Raw genomic sequence first — 21,260 nt, forward strand, 5'->3', positions numbered from 1 at the left:
AATGTACAATCAAGCAACTAGAAACGTCTTCTTTGAAACTCCTCCTTGAGAATAAATCATTGACACTGCAAATGGTCAATATGTACTCTTAATATTGAACTAAACTGTCCATTGATTTACTATGATCTATGTTCCTGACCCTGTGGCCTAGTGAAATTCATTTTTCTGAAGTTCTGAATTCAAGAGAAGTGACAGCGACACAGCTGTGGATTCTGATTTACTACCTCAATGGAGTAAAGCAATTAGAGTGATTTCTCCATTATTTGCTCAGATTATACAGCTCCTTTTTGCCTGGTTCCACCATAAAGACCCCATTCCATGAGCATAGCACAAAACCAGGGTTACAATCTAAAGCTGATCTCCCCAGGACACACGAAGGAGCAGGAGCAGGCTGACCGACAGCCGGAGTCGCTGGAGTCCTCACCAGTGGTGGGTCAATGCACTGGGCTGCTGGGGGAAGTACTTGCTACAGGAACAACTAGAGGTAACTGCTATAAACTCAGTCCTTGCCTCAAGAACCTAAATACTCCGCACCTCAATTTATCATGTAGTTTGGGGCTTTCAGAAAAAATAGCATCTGTCTCACTGTCACCTTTATAACAACTTGTATCCCAGCACACCTCCCACCAACACCTTCAACAAGTTTCGACAAGTGCAGCTGCATTGCTTGAGATGGGCCAAAAGGTCAGGGCCCTGAAACTTTGTCAGCTTCATTATCTAAAGTGACTTGAAAACACTCCACGTGTTTCAGAGAACAGATAGACTTTCCACTACACAAAAGCAGCTTTGTTTCTGTATATGTGACGCCTCCTAATTAGAATCAATGATTTTTTTATTGTCGTTCCTGATAAGCTTGTTTGCCTAGCTTCGTTTTCCTAAAACACTTTAAACGTTTCTAGGAAGGGTGAATGTCGGCAGAACACTGAGACAGGCCTTGAACCACGGCTGTGGTATTGCATGATGTTTACAATTTGTCATCCTTGGGGGTAATTTTGCAAGCTTAAACACACTAAAGGACATATTATATAGAGCCAGGCAATTTCATTTTGTTTGAATATATTTATGGAAACGGACCAAAAGTGTCCATAGAGGCACACTGTCATTTTTTCCTTTTGTGTGTGCCAGTTCATGACCAAAAGCAAGCATTCAGAGAATAGAAGAGCACTTATGACCACACTGTGTGTATCAAATAAGTTACTTTATGAACAGATGGGGAATATTGTGTTTCAGGGTCTTAGTAAAATAGCCCTTCACACCACATTTCTGTTCACGATGGTGTATCTCTCTGTGATTCATTTATGACCTTGCCCTTGATAATGAGCAGATCTCCCTCAAGGGTGAGTGCCTGTGGGACATGAAGACATCACACATCCTCATGACTTAGAAAGATGATGAGCAGTGGGGAATTATGCACCAAGAACATGTAATTTGGACAAGGTGGGAAAAACTGAGTAATTCACTTGAGATAACAAGAGTTTTCCCAACAGTGGTGACTGTATGGCAATGGAATCCTTGGAGAGTAAATAAGAAAAAAATGGTTGGGCTGGGAAAGATTTAGTAAGTTGAAAAGCAAGTTATAGAAGCCAGCACTGATAAGAAAAAAGAAATGGTCTTTTACAAAACCACTTTGATGATATAGGGTGGTCACTCAAGAAAAACTCAAAGATCAAGATTTGAATGTTTCTTCTTTTCAAGGGGATACAGAGAACCAGGATAGGTCAGGGGTGAAGCAGGAGAGGGACGTCTAGTTGCTTGCTGACGATACAATATTCTGTGTTTAATGTCCTCTTGTGCACACATAAAGACCACATTTCCCAACCCCCCTTGCAGTTAGCTGGGGTCATGTGACTAAGTTCGGGCCAATGGGATGCAGGAAGAAGTGAAGCGTGTCATTTGCAGATCCAGCTTCCAAACCTTCTGCACAATCCTCAACATGCTCTTTCACCCTAGACTCAGATTGCAGAGCTATTAGATTGAAGGTTCCTGAGCCACTGTACAATCACAAGGAGCAAGCTGTATTACAACATGAATAAGAAACAAACCTTTATTGTACCAAGCCACTGAGATTTGGGGCTGTCTATTACAGAAGTCAGATTATCTTAACATACTCCAATAACGCTTCCTTGTTATCGTCTGCCTTTTCAAATATCATGTTATTGCTTAAGAGTATCTCTCATCTCATTTTTAAGCAAAATTATTTCAGAGACCTTTAAGAGCAATGGAAAAAATTAATTTGCTTTCAGATCAGAACACAGGATACCCAAGGAAAAAAATGGCTGGCAACATTTTCTGAGGTGTTGGAGGGAATGAACGAACTGTCCTTTTGCTTCCTAAAAGTTAACTCAAAAACTTTATTTGCTTATTTTTAACATTTTATTATGGAAAATTTCAAATCTTCTCACAAGTAGAAACAATAGAATAATAATAACCTCCATGTACCCATCCTGACTCCAAGAATATATGTATACACACACGTGTGTGTGTGTGTGTGTGTGTGTGTGTGTATATATATATATATATATACACATACACACATATACATATACACAGATATAGATAGATCAGTTGATTGGTTAATAAAAAGATAGAGATGTATGTATATATATTTGAGAGATACTATACGTTATTCTAATCATTGAGCCAGGTGCCATGGGTAGGACTCAAAGATGAATAATGATGTTGGAATATGTAGTTATAAAGAAGAGAATGTGAATCTCAAGCTCCACAAATTACTTCACTCTGAGGGCTATGGTGAAGATTAAAGCAATCTAGTAGCTCAGAATTTGTAAGACCATTATTTTCTTTCCCTTTTCATTTCCCTAAACTAGTTTCTGTCTAAGGGAGAGGTTTAACACTTTCTTCCTAGTGAAAATAGCAACTACCCCTGGGAAGGCCAGTGCACTGAATCTTTTCTCAGTCATTCACCATTTATTTATATGTATGAATTTTATCTTTGCTGAACTTTTTTCCCAAAAGCAAGCCTTGAATAGACGGCGGGAAAAAATAAGGAGCAAAAGCATGGGCCCTAAGGCAGCATGGAAATTCTGAGGGAAGGAGACAGTAAGAGTCACCACAAATGTAATGGAAGACAAATTTCCATTTCAGAATTTTTTTAAGGTGGGGTCCCCCATTTTCCCTTCATTACAACTGCTCTTCCACCTCCAAATCCATTCTCTTGGCTAACAAAGCACCATTTGGTGGTTTCACGCTAGAAACTGACTGGGAATGGGAGATGGAAGTGGCAGAAGAGAAAGAGTTTACTTGTAGCAATATTTCTAATCAAAGGATGAGCTTTCCCAGCTTAAAACTTAAAGCATTTTCAAATAAGCATGGGAAAACACAAAAAAGAAATTGTTCTATAAATACAAGCCTGAGATGCTGCCTCGTAAATTTTAAGGACAAGACCGGTCAGATGCCTTATCTGGAGCACTCTGAACACCTAAGTCTACTGATGTTGGCTCCAGGCTGTGCTCTCTGGTCACACAGGCAAATGGCCCAACATTGGGAGGTTCAAGCCCCAGGTGAGGTGAGCGCTCTAGAGCAGGAAGCTCAAGTAACAAAAGGCCAGTCTCTGCTTTCACTCTGCCTTCCCCTGTCTAAAGAGGCATGAGGCCCTAAGGTGCTCCAGATTGAATCAGCAGGAATGGGTGCCATCTTGATGAGAATTTACTTAATGTGCACTCCTCTAACCATCTCAAACATTTAGCTCTGCTCTGTATTAATTCAGTCTGAGAAGAAAAAAATTCCACAGTAAATCTTAGCAGTCAGAGGGTGGGAGGAAGTCTGGAAAGGGCTGACAAGCTCAACATGACGAGTACCAGTCCAACCTTTGCTTAACAGTACTTCACTACTTTACGGATTATAAAAGGAAATATTTAACTAATAGAAGGCTACTCATACACAGGATAATGTATGCAGCCTCTGTTCACTTCTTAGTCATTCCACATAACTGCTCAAATAGCCTTTGGTCCCTAGTCTTCCTCGGGTTTTTAATTTTCTTTAAAGCCCACCACAGAAAATACTTTTACGTTTGTCTCCATTTATGTGGAGATAAACACTCCATTTATGTGTTTCTTATCATTTGGCATAAGAAAAATTTGTGTTTCATATTATAGCTGTCAAGAGATACATTTCAATGAAGAATGAAACTATAAACTTTAAGAGACAATGAGATGGTTTGGGGGACATCAGAGTTTCATTTCACATGCACTAAAGCACTGTGCTTACTTCCTTCATAATGCTGCCTCCTAAGACTTTTTTTGTTTTAACTGAATTTGCATTTGTATTAACTAGGTGTGTAATTCTTTCTAATTTTCAAAATATTATCCCTGTTTGATAGTAAAAGTCCTTTGTTATTGGCCCAAGGTGAATTTCCAGCCTCCCTTCACACTCCTACCTAGTCTTGGACCATCGAACTACCTAGGAACTGTTTCTTTCCTGGACTCTTTCACACCCCTGTGTTATCACATATTGTGGTGCTCCATTTGAATGGCTTCCTTCCTTTTCTCTGCAAGAATCACTGTCTTCTTTCAAGATGCAGTCGCCTCCTCTAAGACTCTACAGAGCTGGAAGCTTCTTCCCCTGTTTTCCCATTAAAACAATCTGCACAGACCTATATCACAGCCCTTGTTTCACTACTGTGTAAATAACTATTTTCACAGCTGTCACTGCTAGAAGACTGTGATCTCTTCAAAAGAATGTCCCATTTATTTCCATACCTACTCACCGCCAGCTTCCAGGACAGGGCATGGCACATGGCTTGTACTCAGTGATCAAATAAATGAATGAGCATGCATTGATTGGTTGGACACATCAGTGCAAATACTGTTTGGTTTTTTCTGTTTTTTTCTATTTTTTTGGCCACACCACGCAGCATGAGAGACCTTAGTTCCCCGACCAGGGATCAAACCCATGGTCCCTGCAGTGGAAGCACGGTGTCTTAACCGCTGGACCGCCGGGGAAGTCCCTGCATATACTATTTGGGCAGGACAACTATACATCCTGGTTTTTCTAGGACAAGCCTGTTTTGCACAGATATTCCAGGGAAAGAGAACCCCTTTCACTCTCAAAATTGTCCCAATTTGAACAATAAACTATACGCTCACCTTAAGTTTGGAGCATGGTGTAATTACTCATGCACATTGCCCCTGCCTGCCCAGAACTAGGTCATCTCATTTTCCAGTTTCTCAGTTACTTTTCAAATTAACTATTTTTTAAAGTCTTCAAAATTCAAAATTATTAGTTATTCTCTGTACTCAAATCCAGCATCCATGGACCAAGAAAATAAAAATAAATACTGTGCTGCAAAATAAGAACACACAGGTTTCATTCCATTTTCTCATCAAATTCCTATCTACACCAACCTCCCATTTGAGCGATGACACCCACTAAACCAACCAATCTCCCCTCTGGTTGAGGCTACCCACAGTTCAAGCCAAGGGGAAATCGAGCCTGCCCACCCAGGTTGTGTGTTTGCCAGCCACACATTCACCACCCAGGGTTACAACATTCATTGTCTTATTGATAGTCCAGAGGCCCTGACTCAGTAATTACAGTAGAAACTAATAAATCTGCCCAGAAAAAAAAAAAATATCTTTTCCACATCATTCTACCCAGAGCTTGAAGAAAACACTTCTGAAAGATCAAAGAGAATCAGACTACCTCTTTTATGGAAAAATAAATGTGGTCTTTCACTCTACATACTTGAATTCCATTTGGACTCAAAGATGTCAACACGACCACTCAGAGCAAACGTAATCAAGAAATATTCCAAAGGTCACAAAAGACATTTCTAATAAATCACCAAACTAATTTTCCACACTGATGGAGAATGAACTAAGAAAAATACATTTTAAAATCTACATATGAAGGATGCTCAACATCACTAATTATTAGAGAAATGCAAATCAAAACTATAATGAGGCATCACCTCACACCAGTCAGAATGGCCATCATCAAAAAATCTACAAACAATAAATGCTGGAGAGGGTGTGGAGAAAAGGGAACCCTCTTGCACTGTTGGTGGGAATAGAAATTGACACAGTCACCATGGAGAACAGTATGGAGATTCCTTAAAAAACTAAAGATAGAACTACCATATGACCCAGCAATCCCACTACTGGGCATATATCCTGAAAAAGCCATAATTCAAAAAGAGTCATGTACCACAATGTTCCTTACAGCACTATTTACAGTAGCCAGGACATGGAAGCAACCTAAGTGTCCATCAACAGATGAATGGATAAAGAAGATGTGGTATATATATATACAATGGAATATTAGCCATAAAAAGAAACAAAATTGAGTTACTTGTAGTGAGGTGGATGGACCTAGAGACGGTCATACAGAGTGAAGTAAGTCAGAAAGAGAAAAACAAATACCGTATGCTAACATATATATATGGAATCTATAAAAAAAAGGTTCTGATGAAACTACTAGGGGCAGGACAGAAATAAAGACGTAGACGTAGACGTAGAGAATGGACTTGAGGACATGGGGAGGGGGAAGGGTAAGCTGGGACGAAGTGAGAGAGTGGCATGGACATATATACACTACCAAATGTAAAATAGATAGCTACTGGGAAGCAGCTGCATAGCACAGCGAGATCAGCTCGGTGCTTTGATCAGCTTGGGAGGGTGCAAGGGAGACGCAAGAGGGAGGGGGTATGGGGATATATGTATACATATAGCTGATTCACTTTGTTATACAGTAGAAACTAACACACCATTGTAAAGCAATTATATTCCAATAAAGATAAAAAAATAAAAATAAATAAAATAAAATCTACATATGAACAAACCTCAGGAGATCTAAAATATATCCCCTTAATCAGATCTTTTAGGAAAAGATTACCACAGTTTTTTGTAATTTTAAAAACATTATTTCAGGGCGTGAAATTAGAGAAAAACCACAAAACAAATATGAACTAAAAGGAACATTAACTGTCATGTAGTTAATGATTTTGCTTAATGAGGATAAAGTCTCAAGTATTCAGCCTCTTAAAGTTTCTCTCATTATCTATTGTTTTTCATTAATCCTAGAAGTGCCGGGCAAAGAAACATAAACCACGATTTGCTATGAAACATTTGCCCAAATCTGCTATGAATTTATTTTCAAGACAAAGTTCATGAAAGGCCAGTTCCTCAGGTAAAGTGGATTAAATGCCTTCTAAAGGGAAGTAAAATTAAACCACTACCAAATGGAAGGTTTCTAAACTGTGTTTTGGGATGTAAAATCCAATTTGACAGACGCCTTATAAACTGTGGCCAATGCCCCATCTGATGAGAATTTCTGTGGTTTTGTTTTTACCTATACTAACGGGTTTGTAATTTATAGTGACACATATATGTCTACACTATGTTGGATATGTCTATACACAGATAAATATGGTGGCATCTCTTTCTTATGTAAAATCAATGGGAAAAAATCTTGTGATTTAGTTGTATCTTTTTTAAATCACTGAGTTTGCATTAAATACTTGACAGACTGATGCCTTGTGGGATACAATTTGGAAGCTACGCTCTCTCTGATCTTTACCAGATGTTTCACTGGTGGTGTTTCAGCCTCAAGAGACAAAGAGGATATTAATGTTAATTTTATTTATTTAATCACATCAGGCAGATTTGATAAAAGGGAAAATTCAATATTTTAGCAATTTACCAACTCTTCAGAAACATCCATAGTAGCAAAAATGTTTTGAAGATCATTTTATATTAAAAGCAGAAAGGCTGCATTGTAGTTGTTAGGGGAAAGACTCTATTTTACCTTTAAAAATGGGAGCAATGTGACAGATTTGTCAGTTCCACTTTTAACTCAAGAGGCAAGGAGGTGGCAAATGACATTCATTACTCAGCACAGATTCATCCCAACCTTTAACTGACTATTAATTGTAGAGAGAGAATACTCTGCATATGAAATGGACACTCAGTTGAAAGCCTTCTGCCACGACCAGCGCTGCTCTGTTATCTTCTTATCCCTTGTCTTGAATTTTATTCCAAGGGAACACGAAATTATCCTAATCATTGTCAGGACACCGATGATAATGAAAATGTACTTGCTACTAAACAGTGCCTCCCTACGCCTTAACTAAAATGACAAGGTAGGCTTTCATCTATCTAGAGTTTAGTGTCAGAATGTGGAAGCTTTTAGAGCACTAGTTCTCACCCTTTTGCACTTTAGAATCACCTGGAAGGCTACACACCCCACCAATTACATCACAGACTCTGGGGGTAGGACCCAGGTATGGGTATTTTATAAATCTTTTCAGGCAATTCCAATGTCAGCCAAAGTGGAAAACCACCTCCTTGGAGTAAGTAGGCAATGGCCAAACAACTTTCTAGTCTTAGAAAAATCGCTTAACTTCCCTAGGCTTTTTTCTCCTCTCTGAAAAACTGGTATGTGTGGAAGGGAGTTAAGAGTATTATACTCATTGATTTTCTTTTCTTTTCTTTTTAGATAAAAATATATATTTACAGTTATAAAATATTTCAAACAGCCAGCAAAGCATAGAAAATATTATAAGATACCTATGACAGCTGTATTGCCACCACCAAACATTTTAATATTCTGCCATATTTGTTTCATTTCTCTCCCTCTTTGGATAAAAGATACATCCCGTGTCTTCCTATTTCTTTCATCTCTAGAAGTATCCACTATCCTAAGGTTATCCTGCCTACATGATTTTATTGTTTAACCAAGTAATTATGTATCTACAACAACTGTATAATACTGCTTAGCATGTGTTTAAATACACATAAATTATATTACACTGTATATACCCTTTTGCATGTAATTGTTTCATTCAACATTGTTATCTATTTATCCATGTTGTTATCTATCAATCTATAGATATATCGATTTATATATAGCTTCTTAATTTTAAATTCCTTTATTATTTCATTAGGAATAAACCACAGTTTGTTGACTCACCTTACCTATGGACAGATAGGTTATTTATACTTTTTTTAAAAAACAGAGGCATGGGGACTTCCCTGGTGGCGCAGTGGTTAAGAATCCGCCTCCCAATGCCGGGGACATGGGTTTGAGCCCTGGTCCGGGAAGATCCCACATGCTGCGGAGCAGCTAAACCCATGTGCCACAACTACTGAGCCTGGGCTCTAGAGTCCACAAGTCACAACTACTGAGCCCGGGTGCCACTACTGAAGCCCGCATACCTAGAGCCCGTGCTCCACAACAAGAGAAGCCACCACAATGAGAAGCCTGCGTGATGCAACAAAGAGTAGCCCCCGCTTGCAGCAAATGAAGACCCAACGCAGCCAAAAATAAATAAATTTATAACAAAAAACAAAGGCATGTCTTCCTGCCACCAAGAGTTGCTCTAGGATAGACACTTAGACATGGTTTTGTTGGATATGCTCATCTTCACGTTTGCTAGATAGTCTCAAAAATTTTTCCAAGTGGTTACACTAGTTTACTCTCACTAACAATGTTAAAACATTCCCTTCTCCATACCCTCCAATACTTGACATTATGAGAATTTATTTATTTTTTTTTTGTGGTACGCGGGCCTCTCACTGTTGTGGCCTCTCCCGTTGCGGAGCACATGCTCCGGACGCGCAGGCTCAGCGGCCATGGCTCACAGGCCTAGCCGCTCCACGGCATGTGGGATCTTCCCGGACTGGGGCACGAACCCGTGTCCCCTGCATCGGCAGGCGGACTCTCAACCACTGCGCCACCAGGGAAGCCCGAGAATTTATTAATTGTTGCCAATATGAAGATTGTGGAGTGATAATTAATAATTATGCCTAGATATTTTCCTGAGGTCCCTTCTAGTCAGGTAATTGTGGTCACCACCTCAATGCCAAGTCTTATCAAAATAATAAAATAAAGGGTGTGGGAAAAAAAAAGCCTTCTTCCGTATTTTACAATGAATTTACTTTTCCTCAAGAAATGTCTTACATGGCTAAGGCTGGCCCATAACCCATAAATCAGGCCATAGAAGAGGAATGGGGACATGGCCCCAGCTCTGTATTTATTTTCTTGTATTCCATAATCCAATGTTACTTAAAAAGCAAACGGCCCAATAGTCAAGCCAAAGCAAATACTTTGCATTTTGCCAGGCAAAATGTCTGTGGAGAAATGAGTCAATTCATACAAGATTCAAAGCTGTCTTTGGTCAGTGACATTTTTGTGAAAATCTGTGGGTGGGTAAAAGTTTTACAAAATTCCTTTTTGCTATTGGATAAAATTCATCCAGGAAAAATAAGCAAAATTTAAGTGGCGACCCACATTCCCCCTAATTCCCTCATTAACACTCCCTAACCTCCCAGCCCAACTGCTTTCTTTTGTGCACAAAGGCCAGGATCAGTGTTTCTGATCCTGGCAACAGAACCCTGTCCCTCTGCTCACTCTGCCCTGATCAGATAGGCTTTCTCATGAGAAGTGTGTCTGATCTCATTCAGAAGACACCTTCCTGGGAACGCTACTGAGGTGTTGCATACTCTTCAACTTAATGGCAAAAAGACCTACTACGGTAAAAATATTCTCAGTGTGCACTCAGTGGAACACTTACTATGGCTACTGTTAGGGATGGTTAGTGTACATCTATAGTTTGGGGGTTATTCTTTACATCTTTTAGGAACATGAAACACGGGGTTGGGAAAGAAACTAATTATAAGGCTCCATTACTTGCTCTGACTTGAGAAGTTGAAACCTTATCATCTCAGAAAAACATAATAGAATTCAGCAAAGTTATACCTGGGAATGTTCAAAAGTTCTGATAATTCTGAGATTCATCAATGTTGAGGTTGGTCTAAGCTCAGGAAGGTCTAAATAGAATGATCTGGCACCTACAAATCGCTTTATTAGTAGACAGAAGTGAATGGACTCAGGTGTTTTTAATATAATATTGCCATATTCCAGTTTCTGATTTAACTGAGGTCCGTCTGTCTGCCTGCTGAGGCCTTTACTTCTCAAGGCCTTTGCCGATGGCTGGGAATATCTCTGTAATCAAGGCCAAGAGCGGGAAAAGAGCAGCTGGTTTGGCTCTCCACAGAAGTAGTAAGAATGAGATCTACAGAAGGGTGGAGTTGTTTGGGTGGGAAAGGGAAAAGAAACCATTCTCTCCTTCCAGTAAGTTTAACCAAATAATAAATTAACAATCCTCCCCCAGTTCTGCCACCTAAAGTCCTGAGAGATCTGAATCCCAGAGTTCTGGGTAAGGCTGAGGAGTTACAGTCAGAGACTCTGAGAATGTGTTCTCCCATGCATGAGATGGAATTTGGCATCAAGGGAGGACACCAGTGGTAGCCTCTTACTGTAAGTAGGCTGTCACTGAATAGCCCTTTCACACATCCTCCTTTTCACATGACTTCCAGAAGCTCATTGTGCTGCCTGTAGTCATGGTCACCAAACACAATTGGGTCATCACATCTTTCTTGGGTCAATAAGCTAAGTGAGTGAAAAGGATGACTAACTCTAACTATGGTCCACAGAAAATTAACAGCAGTTAAACATACGTAAAACAAAAGTGGACAGGGTCTTATAATTTAAACTGCTCCTAGCCTTTGCAGCATGTGACACAGCCACAAAAACCCAAAGATCACTTCATGTCTCCAAAAGAAGAATGTGGTCATTTTACTTGGCAAGGATCTTGAGCTTTGAATCAACGACCATCAGTTTCTAAAAAAGTGAGAGATGAAACTGTTCAGTTTTAAGAGTTCTGTGTCTGGATTCCAAGAGTGTAAAGACTGGTTTTGCAAGAGGCAGAAGAATGCCTCTTTTTCAGATGCGCATCCACATTAAGCACAACGTCTTCTCTCCACGGGCTACAACTTGAGAGGCTGCTCAACTTTCAGGGCAAAATTATTTGCTGCCAGTTAGCTACAACCCTACAAATCAAGCAGATGACAGGCAGCAACATAACAGTTTTCACAAGACACGATGCTCATGATATGTACGTCTTATATTCCTGCTAAAAATATACAGTCCCAAGGCAAGAACTGCAGCATTAGTCAGCCCCTAAGAAACCCTGTTTTGTACAATACATTTGCACTATAACATGTGATTTAATGCTTTGTGGGTCTAGATTTGATATGTTATTAAACCTAGCAATCTAAATTTTGCAAAGATTCCATCTAGAAATGGGGAGTAGGCAGACCAGGGGAAAGAGAAAAATCACCTCCCATACCCATCTTGAATAATACCATGAAAAGCTATGCAGACGCCTGCAAACATTCACCTCTCAGCTTATTCTTTCACTAAGTATTTCTATTTTTAATAGTCATCATGCACTTTAGCAAAAGTCAACTTTATAAAGTTATACGCCTTTTCAAAATCTGGGGATAGTGGGAAAATAGGGAAATCCTTTTGCACAAAAATTAATTTTGCAATGCAAAAAAAATATTTTTTTGGATAATTCAAGTCTATATGTTTATTTCAGTAAAGCCAAATCCAGCAAACTATTTTCAGCCAGGATTAGTCAGAACTAAAAGGCTGGACTGTTTTCCTTCAGAGACTGAATGTCTTCCTTGCCTGCAATAGGCCGGTGTGTTCCAAACAGAGTAAACGGAATTGCCTTCAATTGCTTGTCTCTTTCTGGCATTTTTAATGCAGAACCTTACTGACAGAGTAAGGTTTTGTTGGCTGGAATGTAATTATTCTTTTCAGTCATATAACCTGGCATTCTTACAATGTATGAGTTTCAAGTTTTCCTTAAGAAGAATCATAACATGGGGCATAATGTAAGGACAAGAAATGCAATTTCATTCCTCCAGAAATTATTAAAACTCTTTCAAAAATACCTACTGGATGGTGAAAAAGCACTTCTAATACTTGCCTTACAACTATCACCTGTTTGGTTTGCTTTTACATGAATCTGACAACTTGGCCAATCTATAATCAAGCATAAACATGGTAAACATGGCCCAGATTCTTTATTATCAAGACATACTACAGAAAGAAGGGACTCTGGCTGGGGGAACCACCATCTAAATAAGTTCCTTTTCCAAATGATATATATTTTTTACACACATTTAGTGACCTGTAGCATATTCAATATCCAGGGAATACCTAAAATTCTCAGATTGTTAACTGTAAAAGAAATATTCCTGTCCATCTAAACTAATATAAAACACATGCTCTTCTTTTTCCAAGAGTTAAGCGAGCTGTCTGAGATTGTGCAAAGCCACCCTGGGATCCCAAGGGTGATGTCCTGCTTGTAAACCCTGAGGGTTTCTGTTAGGTGTGAAATGTTTGTGCAACCATCTAAGAGTCCTATTATTCAAAAACAGTAAATTCTGCCAAGAAACAGAGATAGTTCCAGGATTGATGTTGTGAAAGGGGGAAGTGGGGAGAAAGAGACACCATGCCCGCTTCCTTCAACACCAAAGACACAGTCCCCTCTGGGTTCTTTCTCCTTATACATTTTCCACCAAACTCCCTCTCCTTAAAGTCAGGGAGATCCAGGAAGACTCAGCTCCTGTGGTAACCCTGAGTGTTTTCATGCTGGCTATAAATCATTAACTAGTCTTACAACCTTGGAGGGTGCAGTGTGCAGGTGTGTGGGTGTATGCAGCAACACTTTTACTAGCCAAGTTGCTAAGTGTGAGTTCCTTTCTAAATATCAGAACCACCCCTCTAACCCTAACACTCACCCAGTTATTGGAGGGAAGGGAAAATCACTGAATATTTAATTTGGAAAATAGCTAAAGCTTGCTGGTGGTGTAGTGTGTGTTCCTCTGCCCTGCACATTTCAGCAACTTCAAGCTGGTGCCTGGTGGGAATCAATTTTCCAAGACTTTGGACAGTGTGGCAGCGTGAACCTCCCCGATCATGTACATCTGCAGAAGAGAATCTAGAAGTGGAGATATACCCCAGCCACTAATAATTAAAGAAAACTTCCCCTTTCTCAGGCTGAAGAGGATACCTAGGTACCATGGATACCTAGACCCCTAGCATCCAAACTCCATAAAAGAAAAAAATGCCGCCTAACTTGTGGCAGCGTTTGTTAAACCACATACACCTTCAATGAACTCCCGTGGGCTTTAGGCGACTCACCGAACACTTGTTGGGCTTCTCCCCCGAGTGGACTCTCATGTGAATCAACAGTTTATAGCGGGCATTGAATGGCTTGTACCTTCGAGGACAACCGGCCCAGAAACAAGTGAAGTCTTCCCCTTTGCGCTGATCTATGTGAACCTTCTCGATGTGCCGCACAAGTTCCTCCTGCTGGTCGTACAAGGCGCTGCAGTCAATCCAGCGACAGCAGTGCTTGCCCCCAACGTCTTCCATCTCCCCATCCTCCTCCAGGGCGGCCTGAGGCAGGGCCAGCGGTTGGGTGTGGTGGACGAGCTCTGGGTGATGCAGGTGCGGGTGGGCGTGGTAGGGGGGCGGGGGGCCTTGGGGCGGAGGTGGCAGAGGAGGCAGAGGGGGTGCCGGGGGCAAGTCCAGAGCGCCGCCCGGGAAGTCATCCAGGCGCTCCGTCTTTAGCAGGCCCGCCGGCTGGCCGTCAGAGTCCAGCAGGCCGTGCTGCACCACCATGTTGTTGACCAGGCCGGGCTGCAGGCCGCCGTGCTCCAGTTGCTGCATGCGCTCATACTCCAGCACGCTGTCCTCGTCGTAGGCTGGAAGAGCCAGGCCACCACTGGCCACCCGCACGCCCTTCTGGCTGCTTGGCACCGAGCCTGGCTGGGGAATACAGCTGCCGCGCACCCCCAGGAAATGCCCATAGACCTCTGGCTGTGGGGACATGTTGGCCGGGGAAGACCTTGACCCGTTGATGTAGGCGACCAAGGACGTGGGCGAGGTGCGGATGATGGTATTGAAGTCTATCCCAATGCCATCGGACAACGGGGACAAGGACAGTGCTCTCTTCTTGGAGCGGGCCGAGTGGGACCTGGCCGAAGAGTGCCGGGAACTAGGGTAAGGAGAGTGGCTATTTTCCATCCCGAACAGGTAGGATGGCAATGAGTTAGAGACACTGTTGCTGGGCATGGCTGTCCCAGGAGGAAGGCTGAGGAGGTCCCCTAGATCAATGCCATTCTGAGAGCTGTGGTTGGAGGAGAGCGAAGGGAGAGCCCTGTAGCCGTGAGACCACTCTTGTTTCACGCTCAAGGCTGACTGACTTTCTGTCAGACTCAAAGTTGAGGATGCCAAAGACTCACGCGAAATAAGGGACCTGGAACAGCAGCCAGAAGGCAGGGAGAAAAAAAAAGACAAACATTTTAGCAGGATATGGATTGCCTAAGAGCTAAAAGAACATTGCATTGACAATCCCTTAAGTATTTCCCCTAATTACATTCTCGGCTAAACACACATTCTTTGGCTAAGATAAAACCCAAGGCTTTTAGTTCCAGGTAAATAACATTTTACCAAGAAGAACAATAAAAGCTAATGCTCACTGGAATAATAAAACAAAAAGATCTACTGTTATAAATAATCTTAATACTTTAAGTGATAATAAATCGTCCTTGCTTTATTTTTAAATATCTTTTTTTAATACAGGGAAAAAATTAGAGACCTAGGAATAATTATTGAAGTTTGTTATGGCAAACCAAATAAACAAGTATTTATTAAGCATCTACTGTGTGCAGCACACTACAAATAGGCATTGCAGAACACAAGTCTAAACAGAGTCCCAGCCTTTGAGTGAAATCTGTTTGGTGAGGTAAAACATAAACCTATGCTTAATTTGAAAAGAAAAAAAAAGTAAATCCTCAAAGTCATCCAGGGGACCTAATAATAATTTCACAAGTTTATTTCACTGACATTAAGGAATTTTAAATGTTTCTATAAAAGATAGCAATTCACACTGTAAGTACTCAGTCACAACATCAAATTTCCCCAGAAATAAAATATATATAAAATACAGCTGTAATATATATGGGGAGTGACAGCCTGAAATCAAGTCATATTTGTAATTATGCATTTGGGCCGTGCAGGGTTTAATCACACCTGCTAGTTTTGTATCTTCCATGAACTGTTGTCCTTGAATCACAGCAGATTTGGACTGAGAGCAAAGCATTTGCTTTAAGTACTTCACTTTTGCAACAATTCCTCTCCTGTCCTTCCTACCCTTTACAAAACATGCCTCACATGTCACAACAGTTAGCTGAATAACAGAATGCTTTGTAATGTAGTCTGGCCACTTTAAAATTCATTTTGCTTTACTATGACATCATTGCCTTAAAAATCATTGAAGAGAAAAGCTATGCCCTTTGGATGGAAAATTTGTCACAAAGAGGCTGGACATAATTCATAATTCACTGTACTCCCAACTCAGAATAGTGTATTCTGAGTTGTAGTGTATCAAAAAACCTGACTTCTTTATATGCACTTGCACTGGCTTTCTACAGAGATCTTTTTTCTGACAAAAAATTCAAAATAAAATATTGTATAGAATGTCTATCTTCCCAGAATGAACCCATTTACTACTTCCAGCTGTTAAACAGCAACCTGTTGCAAAAGAACTGAGGGAAAAATAGAAGCATTCTCATCCCATCTGTTCCTCTTCTTTTCACAAAATGGAAGCCAGAAACACTTTCCTACAAGCATGAGAAATCAGCAAGAAAACATCTCAGCTCCGAAATGCACAGTATAAGGTGGTAGATAACACCATTGTCGATGTGGTGTTTCCATCAAGTGAAGTAATGTTTACCGATGACAAACACAGCAGGAATTTACGTCCAGTTGCCCTTGACACAGATTTCTTTTCCTCTGTCCAGATCCTTATATTTGGACTGAAGTCCTGCAAGCCCCAGAGTGGTTTCTGAACCATCTGTTTTTTAATTCCCCATGGACACTTCCAATTATTTTCCCAGCATACCTGCAGCTTGTAGCTCTCCCTGCAGAGCTCAGCTGAAGGCTCCTGGTGATAGGATGTCAAGGGCCTTTTGGTCCCTTCCCCAGGGAGATAACAGAATTGCTTTCTGACCCAAGTCCAATCAGTAGTCGTGTCATATATGAGGCAAAGACAACTGACTTTGCTTTACACCCTGAGGTTTAGATGGTTTATATAACATTCTCAAATGGTGCATTTGCCTGGTCACTGTCATACTGGAGGATTTCAGATTTTTAAGCAGTGAATGGCAGGCAGAAAGTATTTTACCCATCTGTATATACTTTGCATTTGAAATTATATTATTTGGTTTGAGGGCTGCCTATAGTGAGTGAGACATGTTCATTTGTTCCACTGTCAAGAGATGTTTCTTATTTTTCTCAAAATACACCTAAAGTATCGTTCGACTTAAATTTGAGCATAACCCCATGCAGGCACATTCCTTAACTCCTTGGACATCTCAGTTTTCTAAGACAGTTATCATATATTTTTCAGAAAGCAAATTCTATGTTCTGTTCACTAAGGCAGTTATATGAATGGAGAACTCTCTCTTCTATCTTAAACACCTAATAAGAACAAAATTTCCAACAAATGGCCTTTGCCTAGCAGCCTACCTCCCTTCTAAGCAATTACCCCAGATCTTTTAATATTTCAAAGTTCTAATCCATGAAACCTGCCCCAAAGATAGTAGCTCTCAGTAAAAGTCCTCTTTCCAGAAAAATTATATACTGTCTGTACTGAGCCTTAAACATAGCTAACTTCAAGCATCTGTGGGTGTTATCTTCCTCAATAAAATTCAAAGTCCTCCAAAAAAAGGGGTCATTTTTATCTCCGCCAGTACCCACCAGAGTGTTAAAGTTTTCCAAAAAAATATTGATTAAGGTGAGTAATCAATCAATATAATGATAACCATCATTTTTAATTTATGAAGTATTTTCCCTTTGTATTATTTCATTTAATACAGCCTGTGAAGTAAGTAAATTGGATTGCTTAAATAACCTCTGTTTTACAGAGAATAAAACCAAGGTTCTGTGAAATTCCTCCCAGTGACACCAGAAAAAGGACCAAAACTCCTTAAAGAAGTACAAATAGAGCAGCATTTGATAGGCAGTCACCTAGCTGGATCACATACATCCTCCACTGTTTTCCCCACAACATACCCCACATGTGGTCCATGCTGCTCTGCTTGATTAAAAGACCTGGTGTACGAGGCTTAAAGTCACACGAGCTACAACTGGAGCACACATTTTCTGTTCTCCTTCTGAAACAATATGCTGAATGACTGTGAAAGATTGCAAAGAACTCTTGCCTATAATCCCTGCTGCTACCCACACCAAGCCTATGGGAAAGAAAGTGACAAAGAGCTGTGGTTCTATCACCATACTTAGAGAAATCTCCATTTCCATATGTTCATCTAATCCTAAGCATATTATTTCTGGTGACTGGTTAATTTGAAGCTATATGTGAAAGAAAGATAACTCAAACAAAATAAAAGCAATATGAAAAACTCAGAAACCAACAGTGAAATAGGTTAGGGTAGCTGGTGAAGCAAGAGCTCAGTAACTCTCACGGGGCCATAAGAGGTGTAATAACGAAGCTGAACTGCTTGGTTCAATGCCAAGCTCAAAAGAAATACTAACGTATATATGACAAGGAATTCCTCAAAATGATGCTTAAAAGAATGACTACATATATATGTGTACATATATATGCATATATGTCATGAAAAAGAGATGGGCAACAAGAGTTACAGAATTGATCCAATGAAGTATTACTTATAATAATGAAATAAAGGGAAACAAATGCCCATTAATAAGATACTGATAAAAATTATAGTTTTATTTATATACTTTTTAATAAAATGGAATCTTGGGCAGGAAGAAGTCATTATATGATGCTAAATATATTTTTACCACAAAAGATTATTACAAAGGTAAGTGTTTATATTAACAAAAAAAGTAAATATAATACTATGTAGATCATTATAGATCAATTTGATGGAAAGGGAAACCTATGCTTATGATGTATATGTTTGCCTACAGCTAGAAGGATATATGTCAAAATTCCACCCATGGTTGCCCGTGAGTGGTAGGATTCGGGATGACTATCATATACTGTCTTGTGCTTGTCCATATTTTCCACATTTTCTACAATGAGTAAGAATTACATAGATAATCAGGAAAAAACAATAAATTTTACAGCTTTTTATAGGGTGGCCATCACTCAGACTGAACAGTTATGTCCTCATCCAGCTCCCCACCCCCCCACCCCCTCCCCCCCGGGCATTCCCCCAATACACAAAGCTGATTCTTTCTCCATCTTCTCTTCATCTCTAGATAGCAAAATGCCTTCAAGTTGAACTGTTGCCTCCTGTCCTATCTCTCCTCTTATGGAACACACAAACCAATTTAAGTATCACAAATAAATGTGACCTTTCCAAATTGCTAAAAGTAAATTCGATATTTCACCAAGCCAGTTCCCAACTCCTGTTTCTTTGCTCATCCTGCAAAAAATTATTTCCATAGAAGGACTCACAGAATACATAATCAAAACATATATATCAGTGCATCTCTAAGATGTTATCTTTTAAGGATAAAAATTTATGCTAAGGAATCAAATATGCCAGAAAACACTGAGATAATGACCCTTCCCTGCCCGACCCATGAAAGGGACTGCACTAGATACATGCATGGCTGGAGCAGCCTGTGCCCTGCCTACCTTCAGTTTCTCCATTAATTATGACTCTCTGCCTTCAAGGCATGGGCTGGACTTGCCACAGACAGGAAGCTGAAGGCTTCCCAATGACATCTACCCCACGAGTACAGTTAATTTTACATGTAATACTCAGCAAGTATGAAGAGTCCCTCAAGGCATAATCATCAATAGGAAAATGACAGGAGCAGCTTCCCATCACAAAAAAAATCTCAGGTGAAAAACAAGTTTCCATCTCATGAAAAAATTGGCATAAAAAATGATCCAGGAACTGTGATTTCAGAGTCTCGAATAGCAGCTAGGAGGACAGTGCAGAGACACAAGAAGCGGAAAGGGGGATAAGAGGAAAAGATAAAGGAAGGGGAGGAAGAAGAGGAAGAAACAGAACCCAGAACTACAAGGCATCTCAGCAGATTCCAGTCCCCCAAGAAGAGGAACAGAGGTCCACAGAAGAGAGGTCCAATTCCTTTGCAAAATCACAGTTACAACAGATCTGGAACTAAGGCAAAAAACTTTGGATTGTATTTCTCCAAGAAGACTACTTACAGAAGATGAAATAATTCATTTCAAACATAGAAATAGACCTTATACTTTGAACAGTATTTTGGTTTTATGTCCCCTGTAATATCAACCTTAAGAGATATAAAAATTTGTTTGAGAAGGTAATTTCCCTATTCAATTATCTCCCATGGAGATAGATGTATAGCATTTATTGGACCTACTTATTCCAGCACCTAATCAGACATTGTGTTGAAATGTTATGTAACTCACACACGAAAGTATGTCTTCCTAGACGCATCATAAAGTCTTGAAATTCATGATTTCTATCTTTACTTTTTCAACTATCTCCCTAAACTTCAACTATTATATTATGCAGGACCATAAATATTTAAGATACTTGGTTAGATGGGTGAATGTATGGCTGGACAGACAAAACAACTGTAAAGCAGCCTTAGGATGCTGCAACTCATACACTGAAAAATGAGCAGCTAAGATGGATGTGCATGGAACATCTTTATCTTTCTAGGCCATGATATGACCTGCTTCACCAGTAATCAACAGATTAACACACTGGTATTTAGTCACAGAGGCCCCAAAATCTCAAAGTGGGCCTTAATTTCACTCACACTGTAAGCCAGCAGGTGTTAAACCATTCTTCCCAATTAAGATGATATTATGGCACACACAGTTTTTATACACATTCCCCTACAAAGCTCAAAATAAAAGAGCTGCTTGAGTGTGTGTGTGTGTGTGTGTGTGTGTGTGTGTGTGTGTGTGTGTGTGTTGTGTGGGCATGCATTCAGTAAGGAAAGGAAAAACAGTCATGGGTGTGATTATACCGTAAGAAGGGGGAAAAAAAAAGTAACTTGAGACCTGGTATCTGAAGGAGGTATATTCAGGTTGGCTGCATTCATTGCCCTCTGTAAGCTAGGACTGATCTGGTTGCATGCTGTAGAGACCTGGCTTGCTGGTGGTGAAATGGGTCCCAGTCGCTGAACCATCATGGGACTGCTGGTGACCACTAGATTGTTGCAGCTGCCTTTTCCAATGGACTTGCACTGAGGCCCAAAGCCAAGAGCCCCTAAAAACAAACGAATCAGGTTAGCTTTCATGTCCCTTATATCAGAAATCAGTAAATACACATATGTGCACACTTATATCAGGACTCATCTTTAGAGACAGTCCTTGGATCACCTTTTTTTTTTTTTTTTTCAGTATTAGTGATAGAAAAAAGCTTTCTCTAATTCCGATG

The 21,260-nt window shown here is 40.1% G+C and overlaps 1 protein-coding gene across 3 annotated transcripts in view; it reads right to left on the bottom strand.

Annotated features, from left to right (window-relative positions):
• Positions 1-21,260, bottom strand: part of GLIS3 (GLIS family zinc finger 3) — a 504,645-nt gene that overhangs the window by 306,878 nt on the left and 176,507 nt on the right. For all 3 annotated transcript variants that reach the window (XM_060300887.1, XM_030877089.2, XM_060300884.1), the window contains 2 exons: positions 20,882-21,089; positions 14,017-15,136 (listed from right to left, as the gene is read on the bottom strand). In XM_060300887.1, coding sequence (XP_060156870.1) covers positions 14,017-15,136; positions 20,882-21,012 — 1,251 coding nt within the window. In that variant the 5' untranslated portion in view covers positions 21,013-21,089. The remainder of the gene's footprint in view (positions 1-14,016; positions 15,137-20,881; positions 21,090-21,260) is intronic.

The sequence above is a fragment of the Globicephala melas genome, chromosome 6, assembly GCF_963455315.2.
Source record: "Globicephala melas chromosome 6, mGloMel1.2, whole genome shotgun sequence".
Lineage (NCBI taxonomy): Eukaryota > Metazoa > Chordata > Mammalia > Artiodactyla > Delphinidae > Globicephala > Globicephala melas.